This window comes from Mytilus californianus, unplaced genomic scaffold, assembly GCF_021869535.1.
Source record: "Mytilus californianus isolate M0D057914Y unplaced genomic scaffold, xbMytCali1.0.p SCAF_9, whole genome shotgun sequence".
NCBI classification, from domain to species: Eukaryota; Metazoa; Mollusca; class Bivalvia; order Mytilida; family Mytilidae; genus Mytilus; species Mytilus californianus.
This window is the reverse complement of record NW_026262745.1, coordinates 93,805,581-93,829,651: the sequence shown is the minus strand read 5'-3', so window position 1 is coordinate 93,829,651 and position 24,071 is coordinate 93,805,581. Positions and strand designations below refer to the sequence as shown.

The 24,071-nt window shown below is 33.6% G+C and overlaps 1 protein-coding gene across 1 annotated transcript; it reads left to right on the top strand.

Annotated features, from left to right (window-relative positions):
- Window positions 1-1,151: 1,151 nt before the first annotated feature.
- On the top strand, window positions 1,152-23,520 carry LOC127715417 (heat shock 70 kDa protein 12B-like). The gene is made up of 6 exons (XM_052221446.1): window positions 1,152-1,405; window positions 10,162-10,234; window positions 15,167-15,509; window positions 17,923-18,159; window positions 19,034-19,184; window positions 21,492-23,520. Exons 2-6 carry the CDS (start codon window positions 10,188-10,190, stop codon window positions 22,553-22,555), a joined length of 1,842 nt encoding a protein of 613 aa, XP_052077406.1. The 5' UTR covers window positions 1,152-1,405; window positions 10,162-10,187; the 3' UTR covers window positions 22,556-23,520.
- Window positions 23,521-24,071: the final 551 nt, after the last annotated feature.

Genomic DNA, 24,071 nt, shown 5'->3' with positions numbered 1-24,071 from the left:
AGTCCTTAAAAGACAGAGATTTATCTTCGGACTTCGATTACTCTAATTGAAATCATTTTAAATCCCAAAACTTATCATCAGTGGTCACGGAATAGAAGTTCCTTCATAATATAAGTTCCAAGTGGAAGAAATATTCTGTAATATTATTTCCATTGGAACAAATATTACAGTATTTGTTCTTTACGGAATAAGGAATAAAGGGTATAGAATATTTGTTCCAACAGGAACAGATATTATGACATTGTTTATAACAAAGTTTCCAGGGGAACTTCTGTTAGGCGGAATAAATATACGTTGACAGTCTCTGTAAAGCAATCTTCCGAAAATGCGATCCATGACAAGATGTCCGTCAAAATGTTCCACTTGAACAGTACATGTGTATAATACATTATTTTGTAGTACTGTTTTTATCGAATACAGTTTCGTATTTTGTATTTGCTTGAAGCATATGGATGAATTCTGCAAATAAAATTACAATTAACAATTCTGTTATTTTTTTTAATTTGCTTACCAAAATCAAGGCCCCTGAATAAAGCCCCACGGGGAGGGGGAGGGAGGAAGGTAGTCCATCCCCTACCCCGCCCCCACCACCACCACCATCCTTTTTGCCAAAAATGTGCTTTTCGTACATTCTTCTGATTTTGATCCCTCTCCCCATTTAGGCAAATATTTTCTGTGAGTCGCTCCCCCTTTTAAAAATCCTAGATCAACCACTGAAGGTGACGTTATAATCCAGGATTGTTTGCAATATATTCGGTGTCATACTTTGATAGATAAAAATGTTTTAGCAACGACCATTTCTTAATTACACTAACTTCATGTATCTATAAATCTATAAATTTGTCTGAGAAATTGGGTTTTACCGAAACAAGTACATGTAGCCATGCATAATACACATCACTGAGATGATAAAAAGTGTATTTCTAGTATAGAATCTGGAAAGGCGATGTTTTTGAATGACCGATTCGCGGTTTGTCGTCAACTATGTAGCGTTGCACGTGACCTACACTGTAGATTTATGCGACTGTATGGTGATGACATTGATTTAGGAGATGAAATAGATTTGTTAATGTTTATAGCATCATCTCCTATTGTTTGTTTCCAGGTAACCTCGTGTCAATACCAGCCACATGTATTATATTATCGATTTCTGTTGCTGGGACTTTTCATAATAATTACAGATGGAATATTAGTATTGAACACCTAATGATTTAATTTTTAGAATTTACTGGAAATAATTAAGGTAATTTGTGAAATGGTACACCAGACATATTCTAGTTAATTGCTGCTAGGCTTAGTAGCTGTTATCCGGATATTGGAGACAGTTTAGGTGCAAGGTTTTAATCCTATTCCAGTACGGAACAAGGGTTAATTCATATAAGGAATAATTATCAACGGAATTAAGGTCAGATTTTACACATTGAAATAATTTGTCTATATCTTTTTTTTTAATTTTTTACCCAATCATTTAAGATTTTGTAAACTACGATTAAAGTTTTTTTTTACTGAAATATATACTTCATACGACTTTCTTTACTAACATTTATATTGACATTTTTGCTGTCACGATTGTTTCGCGGCGCAATTTACGTGCGTTCTATACATTAATTCTACAGACTTATTTCAAACATTTATAATTGATTTTATGTCTGGAATTATAAAAATGCTTCTCGTTGTGGTGAAATATAAAGATATAAACATAAGGAGATATGATGGATATGTTGTCTGTTGGTTAATGAAAAACTATCCAACAAAACTAATGGACAAACTTCTATACAGCTTTTAACACTAAGCAAACCATACAACAAGCTGCAGGACATAAAAGATACATGGATAACAAAATGTGACAAAAGGAAGTTTATAGTCTGAATCTAGTTTTTCTCATTGTTGAAGGCCGTACGGTTGCCTATAATTGCTTACATCCACTTCATTTAAACTTGAGTGGATAGTTGTCTCATTGGCAATCATATCTCCTTATTTTTATATAAAACATTAAACGGTCAAATAAGCGTGCCCGCCTCGAGTGCGGGAGGTCATGGGTTCAAAAACGGCGTGGTCAAACCAAAAACTTGAAAATTGGTATTTGTTATACTTTTCCGCTAAGCAAGCGACATTTATGAGTAAGGACAAGGCATGGATGGCTCGGAGTCAGATTAATGTTTCCGATTAGGGTAACATGTCTTAATGCGGTCTGTTACTCTGTGAACTAGCACGTTAAAAATCCAACTCAGTGTAAAAAAAGTATATCATGGTCCAAACGTAAGTGGGCTATTTTTTTCCTTCATTTTTTCATGCCTTCGCGACCATAATTGAGGAGAGGTATTATGTTATCCTTGTCCGTTTATCCGTCTTACAGTCCCACATTGGGTACATAGTTTGTCCGGTGATTCCTAAGTTTTCAAGCCATAATTTTTACATTGTGTGTGGTGTTGGGGATTATTATCAAGATTGATTTGTGCTTATTATTAGGATGTTGCTTTGGTCAAAATCCACAAATGACTAGGTGATGAAATGTGTCATTTTGTGGTGAAATTAGTTATGTGGGGTACATGGTGTTTCCGGCTAACTTCACCTAAAAAGTATTGACGCTAGAACTGCGCCCATGATCATCGGTGTTGATTTTCTTCAGATTAAACGCAAATAATACGATATTGCACCTCATAATATTAGTCTCATTATTTTTTCCCGATTTCTAGACAATTCTTCAAATGGTGCCTTTCCTTTTTATTCGATTTATTTTTATTATTATTTCTTCCTGGTCCTGAATATATGCATGAACACAGTATTGGTTTGGTTTATTTTTGAAGGCCGTAAGGTGACTTAAAGCTGCTAACATCCACATCATATGGTGTCTGTCGAATAGTTGTCTCAATGACAATTGTACCACATTTTCTTAATTTAATATTTGCCACTGGACGTTAGATAATAAACAATGATCTATTAATCTCATTTGTCGAAAAGAGACAGAATTGGAAATGGTGTCATTATTTTCAAATTATTTGTACTCAAAGTTTGATGCGCTTTTCTTAAATATTTTCAAGAGTAAGTGGGTGCAATAATTTTACTTTTTACTTTTTTACATGTGTAAGGAAAATAATTCTAGATACCATAAATGAAGCTCCAAATCGCGATGATTTCTAGTGACTATGATTAAGGAGATTTGGGGTTTATAAGTCAATGCAAAAAATAAAGATATCATGCTTATGATTTGGTACGGCTGACACATATTTCTCCTACACAGCAGTGGCCTCGGTCGATCAATGAATGCCAGATCAAATACAAATGAGGCAGCAACTCAATGATATCAATAACTAAAAGACATGTTGAGACCAACAGTAGTTTCTACATGTGTTGCAGGATCTGTTTACCTTTCCGTAGAACCTGAGATCACCCATGGTTTTTGTTGAGGTTTTTTTTTATTTTGGAAAGCATTGTCACTTCGTTTTCGAATTATGAGTTTGACTATTCATTTTATATCCATCGAGTTTGACTATTCTTATGGTATCTTTCGAGTTTGGCTATTCCTGTGGTATCTTTCGAGTTTGACTATTCCTTTGGTATCCATCGAGTTTGACTATTCCTGTGGTATCTTTTGAGTTTGACTATTCCTGTGGTATCTTTTGAGTTTGACTATTCCTTTGGTATCTTTCGAGTTTGACTATTCCTTTGGTATCTTTCGAGTTTGACTATTTCTTTGGCATCTTTCGAGTTAGGCTATTCCTTGGGTATCTTTCGAGTTTGGCTTTTCCTTTGGTATCTTTCGAGTTTGGCTATTCCTTGGGTATCTTTCGAGTTTGGCTATTCCTTGGGTATCTTTCGAGTTTGGCTATTCCTTGGGTATCTTTCGGGTTATGGCTATTCCTTGGGTATCTTTCGAGTTTGGCTATTCCTTTGGTATCTTTCAAGTTTGACTATTCCTTTGGTTTCCATCGAGTTTGACTATTCCTGTGGTATCTTTTGAGTTTGACCATTCCTGTGGTATCTTTTGAGTTTGACTATTCCTGTGGTATCTTTTGAGTTTGACTATTCCTTTGGTATCTTTCGAGTTTGACTATTCCTTTGGTATCTTTCGAGTTTGACTATTCCTTTGGTATCTTTCCAGTTTGGCTATTTCTTGGGTATCTTTCCAGTTTGGCTATTCCTTGGGTATCTTTCGAGTTTGACTATTCCTTTGGTATCTTTCGAGTTTGGCTATTCCTTTGGTATCTTTCCAGTTTGGCTATTCCTTTGGTATCTTTCCAGTTTGACTATTTCTTGGGTATCTTTCCAGTTTGGCTATTCCTTGGGTATCTTTCCAGTTTGGCTATTTCTTGGGTATCTTTCGAGTTTGACTATTCCTTTGGTATCTTTCCAGTTTGGCTAATTCTTGGGTATCTTTCCAGTTTGGCTATTCCTTGGGTATCTTTCCAGTTTGGCTATTCCTTGGGTATCTTACGAGTTTGACTATTCCTTTGGTATCTTTCCAGTTTGGCTATTTCTTGGGTATCTTTCCAGTTTGGCTATTCCTTGGGTATCTTTCCAGTTTGGCTTTTTCTTGGGTATCTTTCCAGTTTGGCTATTCCTTGGGTATCTTTCGAGTTTGACTATTCCTTTGGTATCTTTCCAGTTTGGCTATTCCCTGGGTATCTTTCCAGTTTGGCTATTCCTTGGGTATCTTACGAGTTTGACTATTCCTTTGGTATCTTTCCAGTTTGGCTATTTCTTGGGTATCTTTCCAGTTTGGCTATTCCTTGGGTATCTTTCCAGTTTGGCTTTTTCTTGGGTATCTTTCCAGTTTGGCTATTCCTTGGGTATCTTTCGAGTTTGACTATTCCTTTGGTATCTTTCCAGTTTGGCTATTCCCTGGGTATCTTTCGAGTTTGACTATTCCTTTGGTATCTTTCGAGTTTGACTATTCCTTTGGTATCTTTCGAGTTTGACTATTCCTTTGGTATCTTTCGAGTTTGACTATTCCTTTTGTATCTTTCGAGTTTGGCTATTCCTTTGGTATCTATCGAGTTTGACTATTCCTTTTGTATCTTTCGGGTTTAACTATTCCTTTGGTATCTTTCCAGTTTGGCTATTTCTTGGGTATCTTTCCAGTTTGGCTATTCCTTGGGTATCTTTCCAGTTTGGCTATTTTTTGGGTATCTTTCCAGTTTGGCTATTCCTTGGGTATCTTTCGGGTTTGACTATTCCTTTTGTATCTTTCGGGTTTGACTATTCCTGTGGTATATTTCGGGTTTAACTATTCCTTTGGTATCTTTCGTCTCTCTTGTCTAAATGTTGAGAGATGTCTATAAAAATATGTCAAGCTCTAAATCACAGAAAGTCTATACAAATTGTGAATACAAGAATTCTTTATTAGATACTACCAAAGTTCTGGCACTAACACAAAACAAAACTGTTAATGACAGATCTTTTTTGATATTCTCAAAATATGCTTAATTCATTCCCAATTTTTGTTTTTTACTCCGGTCGATTTAGAGGTTGACATGAGAGTTGGACAGATATATGTCTATTGTTGAAAGCTATGTTGTCTTTAGATTGTTTTTACTCCGGTCGATCTAGAGGTTGATATGAGTTGGACAGATGTCTGTCTATTGTTGAAAGCTATGTTGTCTTTAGATTGTTTTTACTCTTGTCGATCTAGAGGTTGATATGAGTTGGACAGATGTCTGTCTATTGTTGAAAGCTATGTTGTCTTTAGATTGTTTTTACTCCGGTCGATCTAGAGGTTGACATGAGTTGGACAGATATCTGTCTATTGTTGAAAGCTATGTTGTCTTTAGATTGTTTTTACTCCGGTCGATCTAGAGGTTGACATGAGAGTTGGACAGATATCTGTCTATTGTCGAAAGCTATGTTGTCTTTAGATTGTTTTTACTCCGGTCGATCTAGAGGTTGACATGAGTTGGACAGATATCTGTCTATTGTTGAAAGCTATGTTGCCTTTAGATTGTTTTTACTCCGGTCGATCTAGAGATTGAAACTAGTTGGACAGATATCTGTTTATTGTTGAAAGCTATGTTGCCTTTAGATTGTTTTTACTCCGGTCGATCTAGAGGTTGACATGAAAGTTGGACAGATATCTGTCTATTGTTGAAGGCTATGTTGCCCTTAGGTTGGTCCCCTCCATAAAATATTCACTATACCTTCGGAATATACAAATATTGTCAAGCTTGTCAATAACGGTCGGGTACCAGTCTATGTTGCCCTTAGATTGTTTTTATTTGTGTCGTTGGGTTTACACGTCCTATCATGACCGGCTTCCGGTACGGCAGATACAATATGATCGGTGGTCTCGATTTTGTCGGGTTTTACGGACTTCCCCCCTTTTTGAATTAATCTTGGAGTTCTGTATTTTTGTTAATACTTTTTTGGCATTCAATTTTTAATCGTGTACCACATAATCTAATATGTCTGCTGTATCGATAGCCAGTAATAGGGTATGGTTTTAGGGTGTGATTTGTTTGGATTATTTAATTTAGTAATGTTTTATATCGTTGATGTATGTTCACACAATTTTGGCTGCTGGATCCCAATTATTATCACGGTAACCTATTATGTCACACAGTTTTGTCAAAATCACGGAACTATATACAGCTGACATACAGTCAAGTGGGAGGTTAATATAGCTGTAAAACTAGGTTTAACCCACCATTTACTTCAGAAAGTGCCTGTACCAAGTCAGGAATATGACAGTTGTATTCTAGTCATTTCATTGGTTGATTTAGTCGACCAACCAGCGTTTGGATTTTGTCAGTTTTCATGAACTTCCTCTTTTTGAATTTACATTCGGTTTCGAGTTCGGTATTTTTTTTTCTTTTTTAATATGATCTCCTAATATTCATATCACTTAATTTTGACCTTTCATTTTTTTTATATGATCTCCTAATATTCAGACCTTTCAACACACTTTCTTTTATCAATACCAATATTAGATATGATTGGATACAGGTACTTAGGGCATTGTATTAAAGTTTCAATAATTACATTGTATTAAATGAAAAGCTATTTATTCCGGTTTCCAAGAGCGCTGTTTATGTAATATAAACACAATCAACCACACCTGCCAATAACATTTATTTATTCATTTCGTGACTCTTTTACCGGATTCAATTTTCAATTATCAATTGTGGAATTTAACAATATTTCTTTTCAAAATGTAATGGAACCATTAATTCATTACTGCCAGCCTCATATAGTGTTATCTTATTGTAAAAAATTAATGTAGTATATCTAATTGAAAATTTATGGCTTTATTGTTGTTTTGACGAAGCATTATTGTTGCATGGGGACATGTTAGGGCGGATAAATAATTGACATTTTATTTGTTTAGAGGGAATTCTTTAAATGATTATTATAGTATAACTATTTAAGGTCCAGGGGGTAATATTACATACATATTCAGGACGATAACATGTTCATGATATTTTTACAATATTCGTATACGTAGGAAAATATTAGAAATTATTTGTACGCCGAGCTTAAGAAACAGGAAATAGGCGAGATTCACCGAGCTTTTCTACTGTTTCATTGCCAGTATAAATTAAGTCTTTATCTACCAACAATGTACGAATATAGTTTTCATCAAGAAATTGGACATTTTCACTAAAACGTATAGTTTGCTACGTATACCTTCCTACCCGTTGAATTTGTAATTCAAGTAAATCGACATGGCTTAAACGCGCACCGCAAACAGGACCCTAAATTCGAACTGACAAAAAAAGTTATTTTGACTTTACTTTATTGAAAAAGCGCTGTATGCCCATATGGGCCAATGGCTTACAAACATATATATATATATAATATTGAAAACAATGAAAATAAACAATTCATATACATCTTACAATTATCATTATTTTTCATACAATTAAAAAGATTGAAATATTTTTAAGGACTCCCTTCCCTCAGTCTTAGTAACTTTTTTTAAAATGAGCCTAATTGGTTGGTATCCTGGTTTTTTTTCGGTATTAAGAATTTGTTTTAATTTATCCATATGGTTTACGTTTATGTTAGATTGCTTTTCAATAAACAAATCTTTTCTTCATTAATTTTACATTTAAAAAATGCAATGGAATTCGTCATCTAATACTTCACAATGTGTACAAATTTCTTAAATCTACCAGTTTCTATTGATAAACTGTACTTATTTCAAATTCACAAATTAACGTAACCGTTGGCTCCCAACAGAAGCAGGATACCAGCAGATAATATATGCATATACTATACATTTATTTATTCAATTTATATAAATCTGGAAACCTGTATTTGCATACAGTAAACTTGTCGATTGCAGGACAAGTGAATATATCCTGCATTGAACACGAACGATACATTTGAGTCAATAGTTTGTGTTAGCTCACAAGGTAATAATTACAAATACATGTACATGTACGTTTCACGAGAATCCGTTGGTTTGATTGGCTAACAACAGTCGCACGTCATTCAAAAATTAACCTTCATATAAAAATGAAATGTTACATTCGTGATGACACGTGCTTCCACCAAAAAGTGCACAGGTAAATAAAAGAAAAATTTTAGAAAACTTTATTTTCATGGTCTTATTAGCATAAAAATGTAATTATAAGAAATAATCCGCACAAACACAGTATCGTAAAACCTGCATAAGAGGACACCTGTATTAAGCAAAACCCTGTGTTATAAGACAACCAATTTCAGGTCCCGCTGTAGTGCATTTCATATAGATTTAACCTGTATGAAAAGACCACCTGCCTTATGAGACCACTATTTTGCTCTCACTTAAGTGGTTCCTCGAAACAGGTTTCACTGTTCATTCTGTACTAAAAGAACTTTGCTACAAAAACTCTAATCTCATGTACATCACCACATGATGATGTGTCTATACAGTCTCTCCAAATTGAATAGTCCTTGCTCTTGATTCAAAATGTCGCATGCTTGACTGAAAATCAACAACTACAAATGTGACCCGTATACGTAATTTTTAATTCTATGGACTTTTATATTCATTTACCTTAGAATCGAAAAAATGATTGATTGATTGTTGGTTGCTTAACGTCCAGTGGCAAATATGTCATGCATATTCAGGACGATCGAAAAAATGATACATGTTTCTTAAAAATAACCCCACCACATTGTGTGTCTGTACCAGGTCAGGCAATAAGGACCGTTTTTGTTTGTCTTTATTCATATCTTATCGAAGGAGTCGGACGTTGTTGGTTAGTGTGGTCTGGTGTGTTGTTCAATATTTTTGGTAATTCTCGATATCCTTTTTATGTATTATTCAGCTTAAACATTGTTAAACAGGCCGCACTCAAGCGTTTTTAAAACATATTAAGATGATACAGAAGTTTGTGAATCGAACACTTCCCTAATACCGAACAACAACCAAAGGGCAACACTACCTCGTCCAATATACCGTTTGTTTCTGTGTATCATATTTGTTTTTCGTTCATTGTTTTGTACATAAATTAGGCCGTTAGTTTTACCGTTTGAATTGTTTTACATTTGTCATTTCGGGGCCTTTTATATCTGACTATGCGGTATTGGTGGTTTTCATTGTTGAAGGCCGTACGGTGACCTATAGTTGTTAATTTCTGTGTCATTTGGTCTCTTGTGGAGAGTTGTCTCGTTGGCAATTATACCACATCTTCTTATTTTTATATTAAATACATTTATACTAAGTATGGATGAATGCAGATACACAATTCTGTGTATTCCATGTTAACATTATTTGAATATTTTCCTAGTGATTTTTGTTATATATCTGTCATAATATACACACATTAACGTATATATTATTTAAGTATACTTGATTCTCTTGGATTACGCTTAAAGACTTTTTACGGTTGTTTTCAATTCGTTCCGTAGTTTGATAAAGTCGAGCGTTTGATATTGTCAGGTTTAATGGACTTCAACTTTTTTTTTTTAATTTTCATACCGTGGTTATTAATTGCCGATAGTTAAGGAGATGATTGAATTCCGAACAAAATCTAAAACGTCTACATTTATTAGCTTAGCTGACCTAGAAAACAGACAAAAGAACGACACACTCTTTGATTCCTGAAATTGATTATGGAATTAATATTGAGATATGCATTCTTACCTAACCACATTATGTTCTAACTAGACTAATCAGATGGAATTAAAGAATCGATAGTGTATCAAGTTGTGAATACGTGCATTTTGTTATTTCAGACAATGCTGGAAAAAGTATATTCGAAATGAGACAAGAGCGATTTTCAAGGACTTCTCTTCGCGATTCTATGAGGTAAGTTTTTAAAGAGTTTTTACATTAGGTGACACGGTAGTATGTCCTAGACCATAGGGATAATGATACTAGCCTTTTTAGAATTTCACAACTTTCTAACACTGACCCTGAACCTACATACACAGTTAACAGAAGTACTTTCATTATAATATTCAGAAATACAATTAAATACGTATGATGACCTTTTACTTTTCTGCTATCTTTATCAACCTAAGGCTACTAGTGGTTTTAGGTCTTTTATATGCAGTAAATACAAAATTTAAATTCTCAAAATTCATTTTCACCTGTATGTTAAATTATTCATATTTTTCAACACCTGATTCATCCCTCAGTTTGGAAAAAAATATGTTCAGCAGATGCTGTATTTTTTTTGTACAAGCACATTGTTCAGATACATTGACCTAAGTATAGGGTACATAAAAGAGCAACCTAGTTCCCGGAAAGTAAATACTACCTTTACTTTAATTCACCACCAACGATGATAATATATATATATATATACCACGCCCATCGCCGATGGTTGAGGAGATGACTGGATTCCGATCAACATTTTGAAGAATGTTACCAAAGAAAAGAAAAGACTGCTTATAAAAAATTACAGTTACTAGTAGTCAATTTTTGGAGAGTTTGGTGCACTTTTAAGGATCAAATTTCACCTGCTGGTAGAATTAATTCCCAAAATGTGATTTGTCCAGTAGCTAATATTTGACGATGGCCTTGTTTATAATGTTAACTTTATCAATTTTAACAAAATCTAGCTTTGTAATTCCCTCAGGAAAATTTAAATACTTTATTTATATTGCAGAGCTCCCTTATGAACTGCTTCGAATAGAAATCGACATTATGCAAGTGTACGTATACGTGTACATGCATAATACTTTGATTGATTTTGGAACATTCAAATACGAAATAAAAGATGAATGTTGGTCTGTTTTGTAGGGTTCTTTTATCAACTTTATTTTCAAACAGTATATACTTTGCATAGAGATTTTTCAACCCAAAAAGCAGATGTCTTGATATTCATTTGAACAAGGTCGATTTCATCGGACGCAGCTCATATTAAGATTTGGCTCCTGTCTTTCTCGTCTTAATGTAAGAGGGTCTGAATGGGGTTAACAGAATAAAGATTAAATGACCAATATTACAGAAAATGGTCAAAAAAAGTACAGATTAGAGAAAAAATAGGTTACAAAAAAATAAAGAATAGAGAATAATGGGCAAATATACAAAGAAAAGGGAAAAATGACTTAAAAAAATAAAGAATACTGAAAAGAAGGACCCATCACCCAGACCCTCATGTAATGATCGTCATCTTCTTATCTGTTTTAAGAATGTGAATATAAGAAGATGTGATGTATATGTAAATAAAAATGAGATCAAGGTACCGAAGGGGCATTCGAATATCAAAAGTTGAATAAAAACAAAAAATACCATGGCCAAAAATAAAAACAAAAAATACCATGGCCAAAAATAAAAACAAAAAATACCATGGTCAAAAATAAAAACAAAAAATACCATGGTCAAAAATAAAAACAAAAAATACCATGGTCAAAAATTAAACAAAAAATACCATGGTAAAAAATAAAAACAAAAAATACCATGGCCAAAAATAAAAATGACGAAACGACAAACAACAATAACAAAACATTACATAGAGAACTAAAGATTGAGCAACACTGAAAACATGTGATAAGGTAATCAATTCCTGTTCCACATGTGGCACCTGTCGTGTTGTTCAATAAGACAGCAACCCAATGAAACATCAAAAGAAATCCAGAGGTCAACAATATACCGGTTCTATACAATTTGCCATGCTTTTAATTGCCTTGAGTTCAAATTTAATAGTGACTGTCAAAGAAAGACCTGTCATCGACAAAAAATATCCTGATAAAAAAAATCAACTAACTTGAACTGTAAGTGAACTCCAGAAAGGATGCCCCTATCTGACATATGCGGTTATCTCTTTTTTATACGACCGCAAAAAAATTTTGAGGTCGTATATTGGTATGACGTTGGCGTCGTCGTCGTCGTCGTCGTCGTCGTCGTCGTCCGACGTCGTCGTCCGAATACACAATGGTTTTCGCACTCTAACTTTAGTTTAAGTGAATGGATCTCTATGAAATTTTACCATAAGGTTCAATACCACAATAGGAAGGTGGGGATTGATTTTGGGGGTTATGGTACCAACAGTTAAGGAATTAGGGGCCAAAAAGGGGCCGAAAATAAGCATTTTTGTAACTTCCAGACATAACTTGTGTGTTAGTTAGCATATGGATCTCTTTGACATTGTACCACAAGATTCCATATCACAAAGGGTCAATGCTGGGATTGATTTTGGGGTTAATTACCTCAAAATTTTAGGAATAAGGGGCCAAAAGGGGGCAAAAAACAAGCATTTTTCTAGTTTCATGACAATAACTTATGTGTAAGTGTATGGATCTTTCTGAAATTTTACTACAAGGTTCCATTTCACAAAGGGAAAGCTGGAATTGAGTGTTGTGGTAATTGCCCAAAACGTTTAGTAATAAGGGGCTTAAAAAGGGGTTTAAAATAAGCATTTTTTAGTTTCTAGACAATAACTTGTGTTCAAGTGTATGGATCTCTCTAAAATTGTATTACAAGGTACCATACCACAAAGGCAAGGCTGTTATTGAGCTTGGTTTTGGGGGAAAGGGGGGTGGGGGTGATGAATCATAAGGGGGGCGGGGGTCAAAAAAGGGGTAATTTTTTTTTTTCCTTTTTTTTTTTGTTTAAAATTTACATTTTAAGTTAGTTATTTTTTATCACGAAGAGAAAGTAGGAATTGAGTTTTGGGGTTAATTGCTCAAACATTTATGAATAAGTGCCAAATATTGGTCGAAAATAAGGATTTTTTTAGTTTGCAACAAAAACTTGTGTTCAAGTGTATGGATCTCTGTGAAATTGTATTGCAATGTACCATACCACAAATTGAAGGTTGTGATTGAGGTGGGGGATGATGAATCAAAAGGGGGTTGAAAAAATGTGTGGGGGGTAGGATTTTTTTTTTTCCTTTTTTTTTCTTTAAAATTTTCCATTTAAAGATGGTTGTTTCAGATTTATATATGAAAGAAAATAATAATGATACGGTTATATATCATGAGGAATTGAAATTTAAAATTATGTATATTGGAAATTTAGGTTACATTGGAAAGTAATAATTGGCTTTGGGGGGGGGGGGGGGGGGGGGTTATGGCTCTAATGTTTAAGGAATAAGGGGAAAAAAGGTTAAAAAACAAGGGTTTCCGTTTTAATAGACAAATAATTGAGTAAAGAACATTATTTAAAAGCAGTGTAAGGTTGGTAATTCAAACTCATTTAAATATCTCATCTACACTGCTTTTAAATTATGTAAATTGGAAATTTGCCAATAACTTTATTGTTAATAAATGCATTGGAAATTTGCCAACAATTTTAGTGTAATAAACTTCATTGGAAATTTGCCAATATAAAATTTTGCTGATGAAGGTTTTTTGTTTACCTTTAGCCTTGACTATGAAGTCATTTTCTATTTTTATAGCCTTATGATGTAGTTGAATTATTTAATACTTTTATGATGTGTTTAAATGGGGTTTTATCATGTTTATGGTTGCAAATTTATTGTTTTAGTATAATAAACTCCATTTAAAATTTGCCAATAAAAAAAATTTTGTTTATTTTTAGCTATGATTATGATGTCATTTTCTATTTTACTTTTATGGTTGCAAAGAAATTTTTATTTTTAGATATTACTGTTAAATGATGCTGATTAAGGTTTTTGCTATGTTTAGCCATGACTATGATGTCATTTTCTATTATAATATCTGTTATGATGTATTTAAATGGGCTTTTATGGTTACAAAGGAATTTTTTTTTAGATATTACTATAAAATGTTGCTGATGCTGATTAAGGATTTTGTTTATTTTTAGCCATGACTATGATGTCATTTTCTATTTTAATACCTTTATGATGTAATTTCCATTTTTAGATATTACTGTTAAATGATGCTGATTAAGGGTTTTTTGCTATGTTTAGCCATGACTATGATGTCATTTTCTATTTTAATATCTTTATGATGTATTTAAATGGGCTTTTATGGTTACAAAGGAATTTTATTTTTAGATATTACTTTAAATGTTGCTGATTAAGGATTTTTGTTTATTTTTAGCCATGACTATGATGTCACTTTCTATTTTAATACCTTTATGATGTATTTAAATGGGCTCCCATGTATTTAGATTTTTGATTATTTATACATGTTACCAAATTGGTCCACATTGAACAAAAACGGTCCAAATTTCAACTTTATTACATTACATCAAACATTGAATTCTACATATTCTTTGATATATTGAAATTAACAAACAATTTAGTTTATGGATATTCCACCATAATAGGTAAATTAAATTTTTTCCAGTTCTTACACCACATTCATCCTGTGTCAGAAACCTATGCTGTGTCAAATATTTAATGACAATCCAAAGTCATAGCTGTATCAAGCTTGAATTTTGTGTCCATACTTGCCCCAACTGTTCAGGGTTCGACCTCTGCGGTCGTATCAAGCTGCGCCCCAGCGAAGCATTTTATTAACATATTGGACCGGAATTATATTCCTTTATCCTTATCCTTGGATAGTATTCTACAGCTGTGTAAAGTCTCACCAATATGCATTGGTTACGAGGAGTTGGGCTTACAAGGCATAGACAGACGGAAGATCAGCGAGATTTCCATATTCCCCCAAATTTTTGTTTGCGGTGAATAAAGCATTAAGATATTACCAAAGAGATGGAAAAAACACTGACGAGTTTCATGAATTGTTGACTTGAGACAGGCACATGAGCATTAGTCGTAGTTAAACTTGTTTTTTGATATGACAATATATTCCCCATTGACAATATATTCCCTATTGACAATATATTTCGATTTTTTTGTAGATCCAGATCAAAACAATCCCCGCCATCGGACCCTGATAATGTTGGAACTCCGGACATCATCGCGTCTGTAGATGTTGGTTCGACGTATTCTGGTTATGCTTTCGCCATCACAAAAGATCTGGACGAAGATCGTCACAGTATTCATGTCAATAAGGAATGGATATCCGGAAACGCCAAATTAATCACATACAAGGCACCAAGTTGTGTTTTATTTACTCCGGAAAAAAGACTACATTCTTTTGGATACGAAGCTGAGTATAAATATGGACAGCTAGCTCTGGATAAAGTACATACATCATGGTATTATTTTCGGAGATTTAAGATTCCAGTTTTAGAGGATGAGGTAAATATTCATTTTTAATTTCTTTGTTATTATGTAATATCATTTACTTACCATAAGAAACACAACTGGTGCCGAATGTGGAGAAGAAAATTGCTTATCATTCCGGAGCACCTGATATCAACTGCCTTTTTATGTAGTGTTTTGTAGTTTGGTATTTGTCTTTTCGGCTTTTTTTCCCCCTTTCACTTATTAATTTTTATTCGCCCTTTGGTATCCTCCTGCATTTTCTAAAAGCCTCAGCCATACATGTCCTGTCTTTGGCAGTGATTTTTAACGTAATACTTTTTTTGTAATAACTCAAAAATATGCAGAAATAAAACTAGAAATTTACACTTTTTTAGTGCATTTAAAGATTTTGCTTATGTTTACTTAAACTGAAATTCCAATGTGTTAGCTTTTAATTACCTCGGGCGTTTCTGGCAGTTCTGACTAGACTTTCTTTGGCATTTGTTTGAAGGTAAACAATATGTCACTGTGAAATGAAAAATAATCTTTTACAATATAAATACACATAAACAAGCCTCTCCTGCTTGTATTCTGAATCCTGATTTAATTTGATTTTATATTGATAATATAAGAATAAATTAATAATAAATGGTTTGTTACATAATAAAGATATTCTGAATGTCAACCAAGTTTCATGATAGACCAGAAAAAAAGGAAAAAAATGTAATTATAAAATGAAATATAAAAAAAAGGAGATGTGGTATGATTGCCAATGAGACAACTATCCACAAAGTTCAAATGAAGTGAATGTAAGCAATTATAGGCAACCGTACGGCCTTCAACAATGAAAAAACCCCATTCCGTAAATGTTTGTATTACTAAGTTTATTGAATGAATGATTTGATTTTATATTGTACATATTATCTAATACATCTTACATTAGAAATTCATACACATTTTCTTACAAGCTCTATTTTTAGAGATCTTCATATACTTTCTTCAATTTGCTGTTTCTTCCGAAATATGGATGCAGTATTTGCCGATAGACGTTAAGCAAGCTACAATCAATCAATCCATTTACTGTCTACCTTTAGTTCTACTCCATTAATTGATATACATTTCCAGACTTATGAGGTCCGATTGATAAGAACTGTTTTCCATGCAATGACAACAGGAAAACTTTCACACTTATTTATCATGTTTGAATTCTCTTAGTTTTTAGCTCACCGGGGCTCGAAGGGCCCCATGTGAGCTAATGCCACCACTTGGCATCCGTCGTCGTCTGTCGTCGTCGTCGTCTTTCGTCGTCGAAAACTATTTCAGTAATCTTCTCCTCTGAAACTACTGGGCCAAATACCTTCAAACTTTAACTGAATGTTCCATATTGTATATAGTTTATAAATTGTATCCGAAGTTTTGATCCATCAACAAACATGGCCGCCATGGCTAAAAATAGAACATAGGGGTCAAATGCAGTTTTTGGCTTTTATCTCAAAAACTAAAGTTAAACTAGAGTTAAAGTGATAAATGGGTCATGATCTATCCGTTATGAAATTTTCAGACAAGTTCGACAACCCATTGTTGGGTTACTGTTGGAAATAGTTTATTTTTAGTAAATTTTACTGTTTTTGATTATTTTCTTTAATATTATAATAAATAGAGAGAAAGTATAAATGGCAATAAATGTTCAGCTAAGTAAGATCTACAAATAAGTCAAAATGATCAAAATAGTCAATTGACCCCTTGAGGAGTTATTGCCCTTAAAACGTTTTTTTTTTACATTTTTTGTGAAAGTCCAATTACTTTTTCAAAAATCTTCTTCTCTTAAACTACTTTGCCAAATACTTAAAAACTTTAATTGAATGTTCCTTAGGGTATCTAGTTTATAGATTTTATTCAGGGATTTGATCCATTTAAAAACATGGCGGCAGTTTTTAAAAATAGAACATAGGGGTCAAATGAAGATTTTGGCTTTCATCTCAAAAACTAAAGCAGTAAGAGCAAAACTGACATAGGTGAAAGTGTTATAACAGGTTTAGATCTACCTTTCAATTAATCTTCAGACCAATAGGACAACTTATTGTTGGGTTACTGTCCACAAATAGTTAATTTTTAGGAAATTTTACAGTTATGGGTTATGTATTATTTTTAATATTATTATAGAAAGATAGAAAGTGCAAATCACAAAATTGTTCAGCAAAGTAAGATCTACAAATCAGTCAAATGCCTGAAACTGAAATTACAGAAGGTGAGCGATATCAGGCTCTCATGAGCCTCTTGTTTTCTATGCACTGGAAGATCTCATTTCTCTAATAAAATTTAATCTTTCAGATGCTGGATTTTTCTATATAGAACTTCAAATCATAGCAAAATAAGGATTTGAGAAATATAATTTTATGTTTTCGTCCGTCAAAAGGACCTCTTAGCTTCACTTATCTATAGTTCGTTCATTTTTTGTCTCTTCCAGACTCTAAGCACTGCCACCAATATAAAAGATGATTCAGGTAAACCTCTCCGAGCCGCTGCAGTATTTTGTGGAATACTAAAGTACCTACGGTCACACTTGATTGACGCTTTAGCCGGAATCCTTAAAGTCTCCAACTCTGATTGGATAGTTGAAAAATTCCATATACGATGGGTCTTGACACATCCAGCAACGTGGACAGACAATGGGCAACACTTTCTAAAAGTCGCTGCCAAGCAGGTAAGTCCAAGAAATATCACCCCTTCCTTTCCCATACATATTCTTTAAAGGTAAGGTCAAATGGTTTCCCCTTTTAATATAATCCATTGAACAAAATTGTGAAAAATTGAATTGTTGCTGTATATTTAACGTTAAACCATCATTTCTGCAATTCTAAACATGTTTTATTCCATTTGAACGTGATACAGGTTAAAAAAATCTCAAAAATGTAAGTTTTGAAAATCGTTGACACTATGGGATAAGGATTTTTCTCATCTGTAAATCGGACAAGTCGAAGGAAGGGAAAATTTACGCTTGAATCTGATTACATTTGAAATTTAAAATTTACATGCACAAGATGATAGAAGGGATTACTTAAAACTAAAACATGTGCTTCTAGTTGCAATTAGGAATTACATTGTATTCTGACTGAAGACTGGAAGTTACTTATAATATAAAATGTTCTGATAACATTTAGTAATCCTTTTTATATGGTTGTATGCGTGATGTGTATTCACTGGATATAACTTATCAACTTATTTTATAAGTGTAGCACGACGGGTGCCACATGTGGAGCAGGATCTGCTTACCCTTCCGGAGCACCTGAGATCAACCCCGGTTTTTGGTGGGGTTCGTGTTGCTCAGTCTTTAGTTTTTTTATGTTGTGTTTTGTGTAATGTTGTTTGTCTGTTGTTCTTTTTATTTTTTGGTCATGGCGTTGTCAATTATTTTATTTCGACTTATGAGTTTGAATGTTCCTTTGGTATCTTTCGACTCTCTTGTACATAAAGATTCTTTTATTCAGTTTGCGAGTTAATCGATTGGATTTTCATACGGATAACCCTTTAGAAAAATGTATTTAATCATACAGTAAAACCTCTGTTTGTATTTACAGGCAGGAATTGCAGACGTGATACTGGTACCAGAACCAGTTGCAGCTTCATTTTATTGTCAGATTATGCCCCTCCACAGAATTAACACGAGAAATGGCGAGATTATATGTTTACAAAGGACAGGGATGCAGTATTTACTGTTGGATTTGGGAGGCAAGTTTTTTTTTTTTTATTATTTCCACTGAAATTGTCATAAAGATATTGACAAATTTGGTCCAAAAAAGCCTGTGGTGAACGGCCACATTGTCGGACAGTGTATGATAGTATTTGTATGATTACTTTTCCAGTCAGATTTAATTCATCATTAGTTGATACGTAGGGACGTCTTGATCTTGAGCCTTATGTTTTGAGGCTCCCAATTATGACTTTGGAATAACAGAAAGCAATAAAAGCGCTGTTCCTTTGCTTTTTATTGTGCATGTAGTGATTTTATGTCTTTGAAAATGATACACCAGTTCCTCTTTTTTCCAAAACATAAATATTCAACACGTGAAAGGATGGGTACTCAACAAAAACATCCATTTTCCATATTTTTGTTTCAATACTATTGGCTTGGTTGTTTTTGTTTTACTTTCACGATGACTAAATGTTTGTTGGCCTTGGAAATTTAATGTAAAAAAGAAAGAGCAGAACGAAATCAATGTTATGGGAGAAAAGTCAATAATGGACCATTCATTTATTTTAAATATTCCGTGTTATGAATGATCTTACATGTTTTGTTAATTATTGATATATGTAATTAGTAATGTCATGATACACTTGGCTTTCGGAGAACAGAGGGCCTGAATTGGGTTTACAGAATAGAGAATACTGCAGAAAATGGGTAAAAAAATAAGGAATATAGAAAATTAGGCCAAAACATAAAGAAAAGAAATTAATGGGGTGCTAAAATATAAAGAATAGACGAAAATGGGCAAAATTTATAAAGAATAGAGATAAATTAAAGAATACAGAATTGAAGGACCCCATCTAGACCTTCATAACAACGTGTCAGGCTTTGTTAATAAAACATTTGTATAAAACGTAAATGAGGCGACAACCAATCATAACAAACATAACAAACATGTCGCTAAACGACAAGAACTACGCATGATTAACCAAATATCAACAACAACAAACACCAACACAAATTATACAGAAAATAACCGCACCAATGATATTCCATGCCATCACAGATCGAGCGCTTACAAAAGTGCTGGTGATACCTCCCCCGGGACCAACACGTCCACTATCAGTTCTATAGTAAGGAAAAAACATAGAATATATAAAATTGGGGCAATATAAGGTTAAATTATATGTTGAACCCTATGTTGTTTTTTTTTTTGGGGGGGGGGGGGGGGGGGGGAGGGGGGGATTTTCCGTCTCATTGTTGTGTTCTTCTTTTTCATATTTTAAACTCCGAAAAAAAAACCGGAAATTTGAAATACGCTTCTTATGAACTCGCTTCTTGAAACGGTTTCAGCTTGAGAAAATGTCGTTGAACTGAATCTTTTTACCTTTTGAACAACAAAAAATCAAACAGGCGTAGCCGTACAGCTTTTAATGTCATAATTGTCATTTGAAAAAAGTATTCGAGCGACGCATACTAGTTTTACACTTCACTCTGCTCAGGTTTATGGAACTAAAATCCAAATGTACTAGGTAGTCGTCATCAGTTGATCATTTACTATTCCCTATCATGTTTGTTTTATAAAATGTGTCTCGGTTTTTAAATTTATATAATATAATTTTGGATGTAATACGTCTTCTGATTGGCTGACAGTTTTTTGTCTATCAGCTCATAGACATAATTTTGTCATGTAACCGTGACGTCATCAACTTTTTTTTCATGATTTACTCCGTAAAAAAGGAATTCAAATTGAATTATAAGGAATGACCGTAATATCTTTTCTGTATATTCAAAAAAACTCAAAAATGTGTTCCACATTTTTAAATGTGTGCACCACATTTTTTATGTTATTTCTACATAGACAGAAAAAATATTACAGTCATTCCTTAGATAGAATTTAATGTTGTTTTCTTTATTGATTGATAGATTGATCGGTTGGTGGGTTTATGGTGATTTTCAGCACCATTTCATGGCTATATCGTGTCGTCCAGATGTTATTGGTGGAGGAAGCCGGGGTGCCCGGAGAAAACCACGACCTTCTGCAGGAAAACTGACAATCCTAGTCAATTAAGATTTGAACCGAACTCACAACCACAGTGTTGACAGGCTAGTGATACAGTAGACAACTATTAGAACAACCCAACCACCTAGGCCCCCACGCGTTTCTGAAAATTTATACGAAATGGAGCTAATTATTTTATAATTATGGTTTACTTTCATTCGGCATGGGTTGTTTTCATATAACCATAAACTACTGTCTTCTTATAACGTAAGGATTTTTTTTCATATATATTTTGAATCACCTTAGATAACTGTTACCATTTAATAGAGGATCTTTAACCTTTTTTCAGGGGGGACAGTCGATTCTACTGTAATGGAACTTGATGAAAACAACGAATTAAAACAGAAACAGAGAAGTTGTGGAGCGGTTTTTGGTGGAATTAGGGTAGATGGCGCTTTTGTCGAATTTTTAATGAAGTTGATAGGTTTTGATATCATGGACAAGTTCTTCCTAACTTGCAAACAGGAACTTTTAAACCTCCAGAAAGATTTTGAGATTAAAAAAAGAACTTTTAATCCTGCAAACGGACAAAGCATTGTTATCAAACTACCGCCCATGGTACGGAAAATTTACGAAGTAAACTATAAACAACAACTGCAATTAAAAGTAGAAAATTCCGAGTACGGCGAGCTGGTTAAGCTTGTTGGAGATAACTTGCATATTGATGTTGAGATAGTTGAAAGTTTCTACACAGTTGTGGCCGAGCAGATTACTTCACATTTAGTAAAAATCTTATACGCCGGTACAGCAAAAGACATCAAAACACTTGTTCTTGCTGGAGGATTTGCAAATTCCGTCATTGTCCAGAACGCCATTCGGAAGAAGTTTCCGGATATTACAATCCTGATGCCGACCGATCCGGAACTTTCTGTCATGCAAGGCGGAGTATTATACGGTTATGAATCTAACCCAATTCTTTATATGAAGGCGAAATATTCTTACGGTACTGCTATTGCCATGCCTTACAATGTGCATGAACATAATGACGACAAAAAGTTCTCAGCAGATGGCGTTCCGTTATGTGCAGACCTGTTTCATAGGTATATCGAAGTAGGAGAAGAAATTCGAATTGGAGAATTTGTCAGAACTGGGGCAATATTTATCAATCGCAAAGACCAGCGTTATCTTAGTGTGCCGATTTACTTATCCACAGTTGCTTCCCCTTTATACACTTCCGACAATGCATGTCATTATCTCGGACGAATTCGGATTACGCTAGTGTCAAATCGAAAAGAAAATTCTCAAATAACAATCAAGATGGCATTGACATACACAGAATTAATAGTCGAAGTAACGGACGAAGGAAGTGGGAGAACCGTTAGGGATGTATTTTTAGATTCTCCCGTTGACTGAGTCGGTGAATTGATGAAGATCGTCTTTTATTGATTAAAAGCGTTTCAATCGTTTTCGTTTTTCAGGAAAATAACCAAATTTTCAACCAAATGAATGATGTTCGATTGTTTTTGTCATTTGCTTCAAGCAATCAGAAACGAGGTGTTGCCTATAAAGTAATGAAACAAAAAGTGAAAGACAGACGCTAACTGAAACAACAATGTAAATCTATGAAACAAGACTAATTCCAGAAATGATTTTCGTCTAAAAAAATTCAATTGGACAATTGAACTTGATCTTATACAAGCTTTTATTTAAATCATAACGTGCACGGGTTACATGTTTTTTTTTTATTTCCCGAGTCACACACATATAAAATATATTTCTCTCTTATAATTAATTTGATCACTTAATAATTCGAGAAAACCGTTAAGTGAGCTATTTGTGATTTCTTTGTCGCCTATATGTTGAATTACTGTCTACTTTATGGATCGAATTTAACGATTTATTATTATATTCTATTTATAGGTGTTAAAAAGTAAACGAGTACACCCATGCTCAAAGTGTTTTCAAATACTGTTGACACTAATTTGCAGGTAACATTGAGAGATATCACGGTTCGTGCTTCCAGACAGTATGTGTGTTTCCTCTTTACTAAATTGTGATTGGTCAATGAAAAGGAAGTGCGCTAAATACTAAATTGTGATTGGCCAATGAAATAGAAATACGAAAAACTCTAAAATTGTGATTGGTCAATCATTGAATGAAAAGGAAATACGCAAAATACTGAATTGCATGTGATTAACTGATGAAAAAGAAAATACACTTTCTTGTAAATTATTTATGTGTATAACTATTTAGTATTTTATACAGCTTGTAAATGTTCAATTGTTGTTAACTTTTTCAAACTTTGCGTCGAGCTTTCAATTTACTGTATATCGCCTCCCTTTGTTATGTTTTAATTTAAATTAAATCTATTTTCCATATTCGCTTTTTTTGTATGTTTATCAAAACACCAAAAGAAAGTGAAAAAAAAATAACAATAAAAGCTTTATTTGGAGTTTGTGATTTGGGAGATGTTAGAATCTTTTGTGTATTTATACCTAGTAAGGCATTCCATCTAGAATTACAGAACGAAATTACAATAAAAATGTGCCAAATAAGGCTAAAGAAAAGCATTCACAATCTGAATTAATCTTTCTACTTATTTTGAAGTTGCTGTACTAAAACATTTATGCAATATCTATTTTCTATATGACTTTGTGTAGCTGTATTGTAAGTCACTGTTAAAATGATGTTTTAACATGTGGAAGACACGTTATATGAACAAAATGATGCGTTGGATACTGTTTGATGAGTCAGCAATCCGACAGCACAGAAAATCACTTAAAGACAATTAATAAAAGTAAAGCATATGGCCTGCAACTTATTATAAGGATAATTGTAAATAAAATGCAATAGTAAGCAGAAATCAGTATGACTGTTGTCTTTTATAAATTCTTTAAAATGTACTGTCAAAAATACTCTAGCTATATGG

Excerpts from the sequence above, each read along its gene's own strand:
- LOC127715417 (XM_052221446.1), top strand. The coding sequence starts at position 10,188 with ATGAGACAAGAGCGATTTTCAAGGACTTCTCTTCGCGATTCTATGAG. Across the intron at positions 10,235-15,166 it reads TCTCTTCGCGATTCTATGAG|ATCCAGATCAAAACAATCCC; the intron begins GTAAGTTTTTAA and ends ATTTTTTTGTAG. Across the intron at positions 18,160-19,033 it reads TAAAAGTCGCTGCCAAGCAG|GCAGGAATTGCAGACGTGAT; the intron begins GTAAGTCCAAGA and ends TTGTATTTACAG.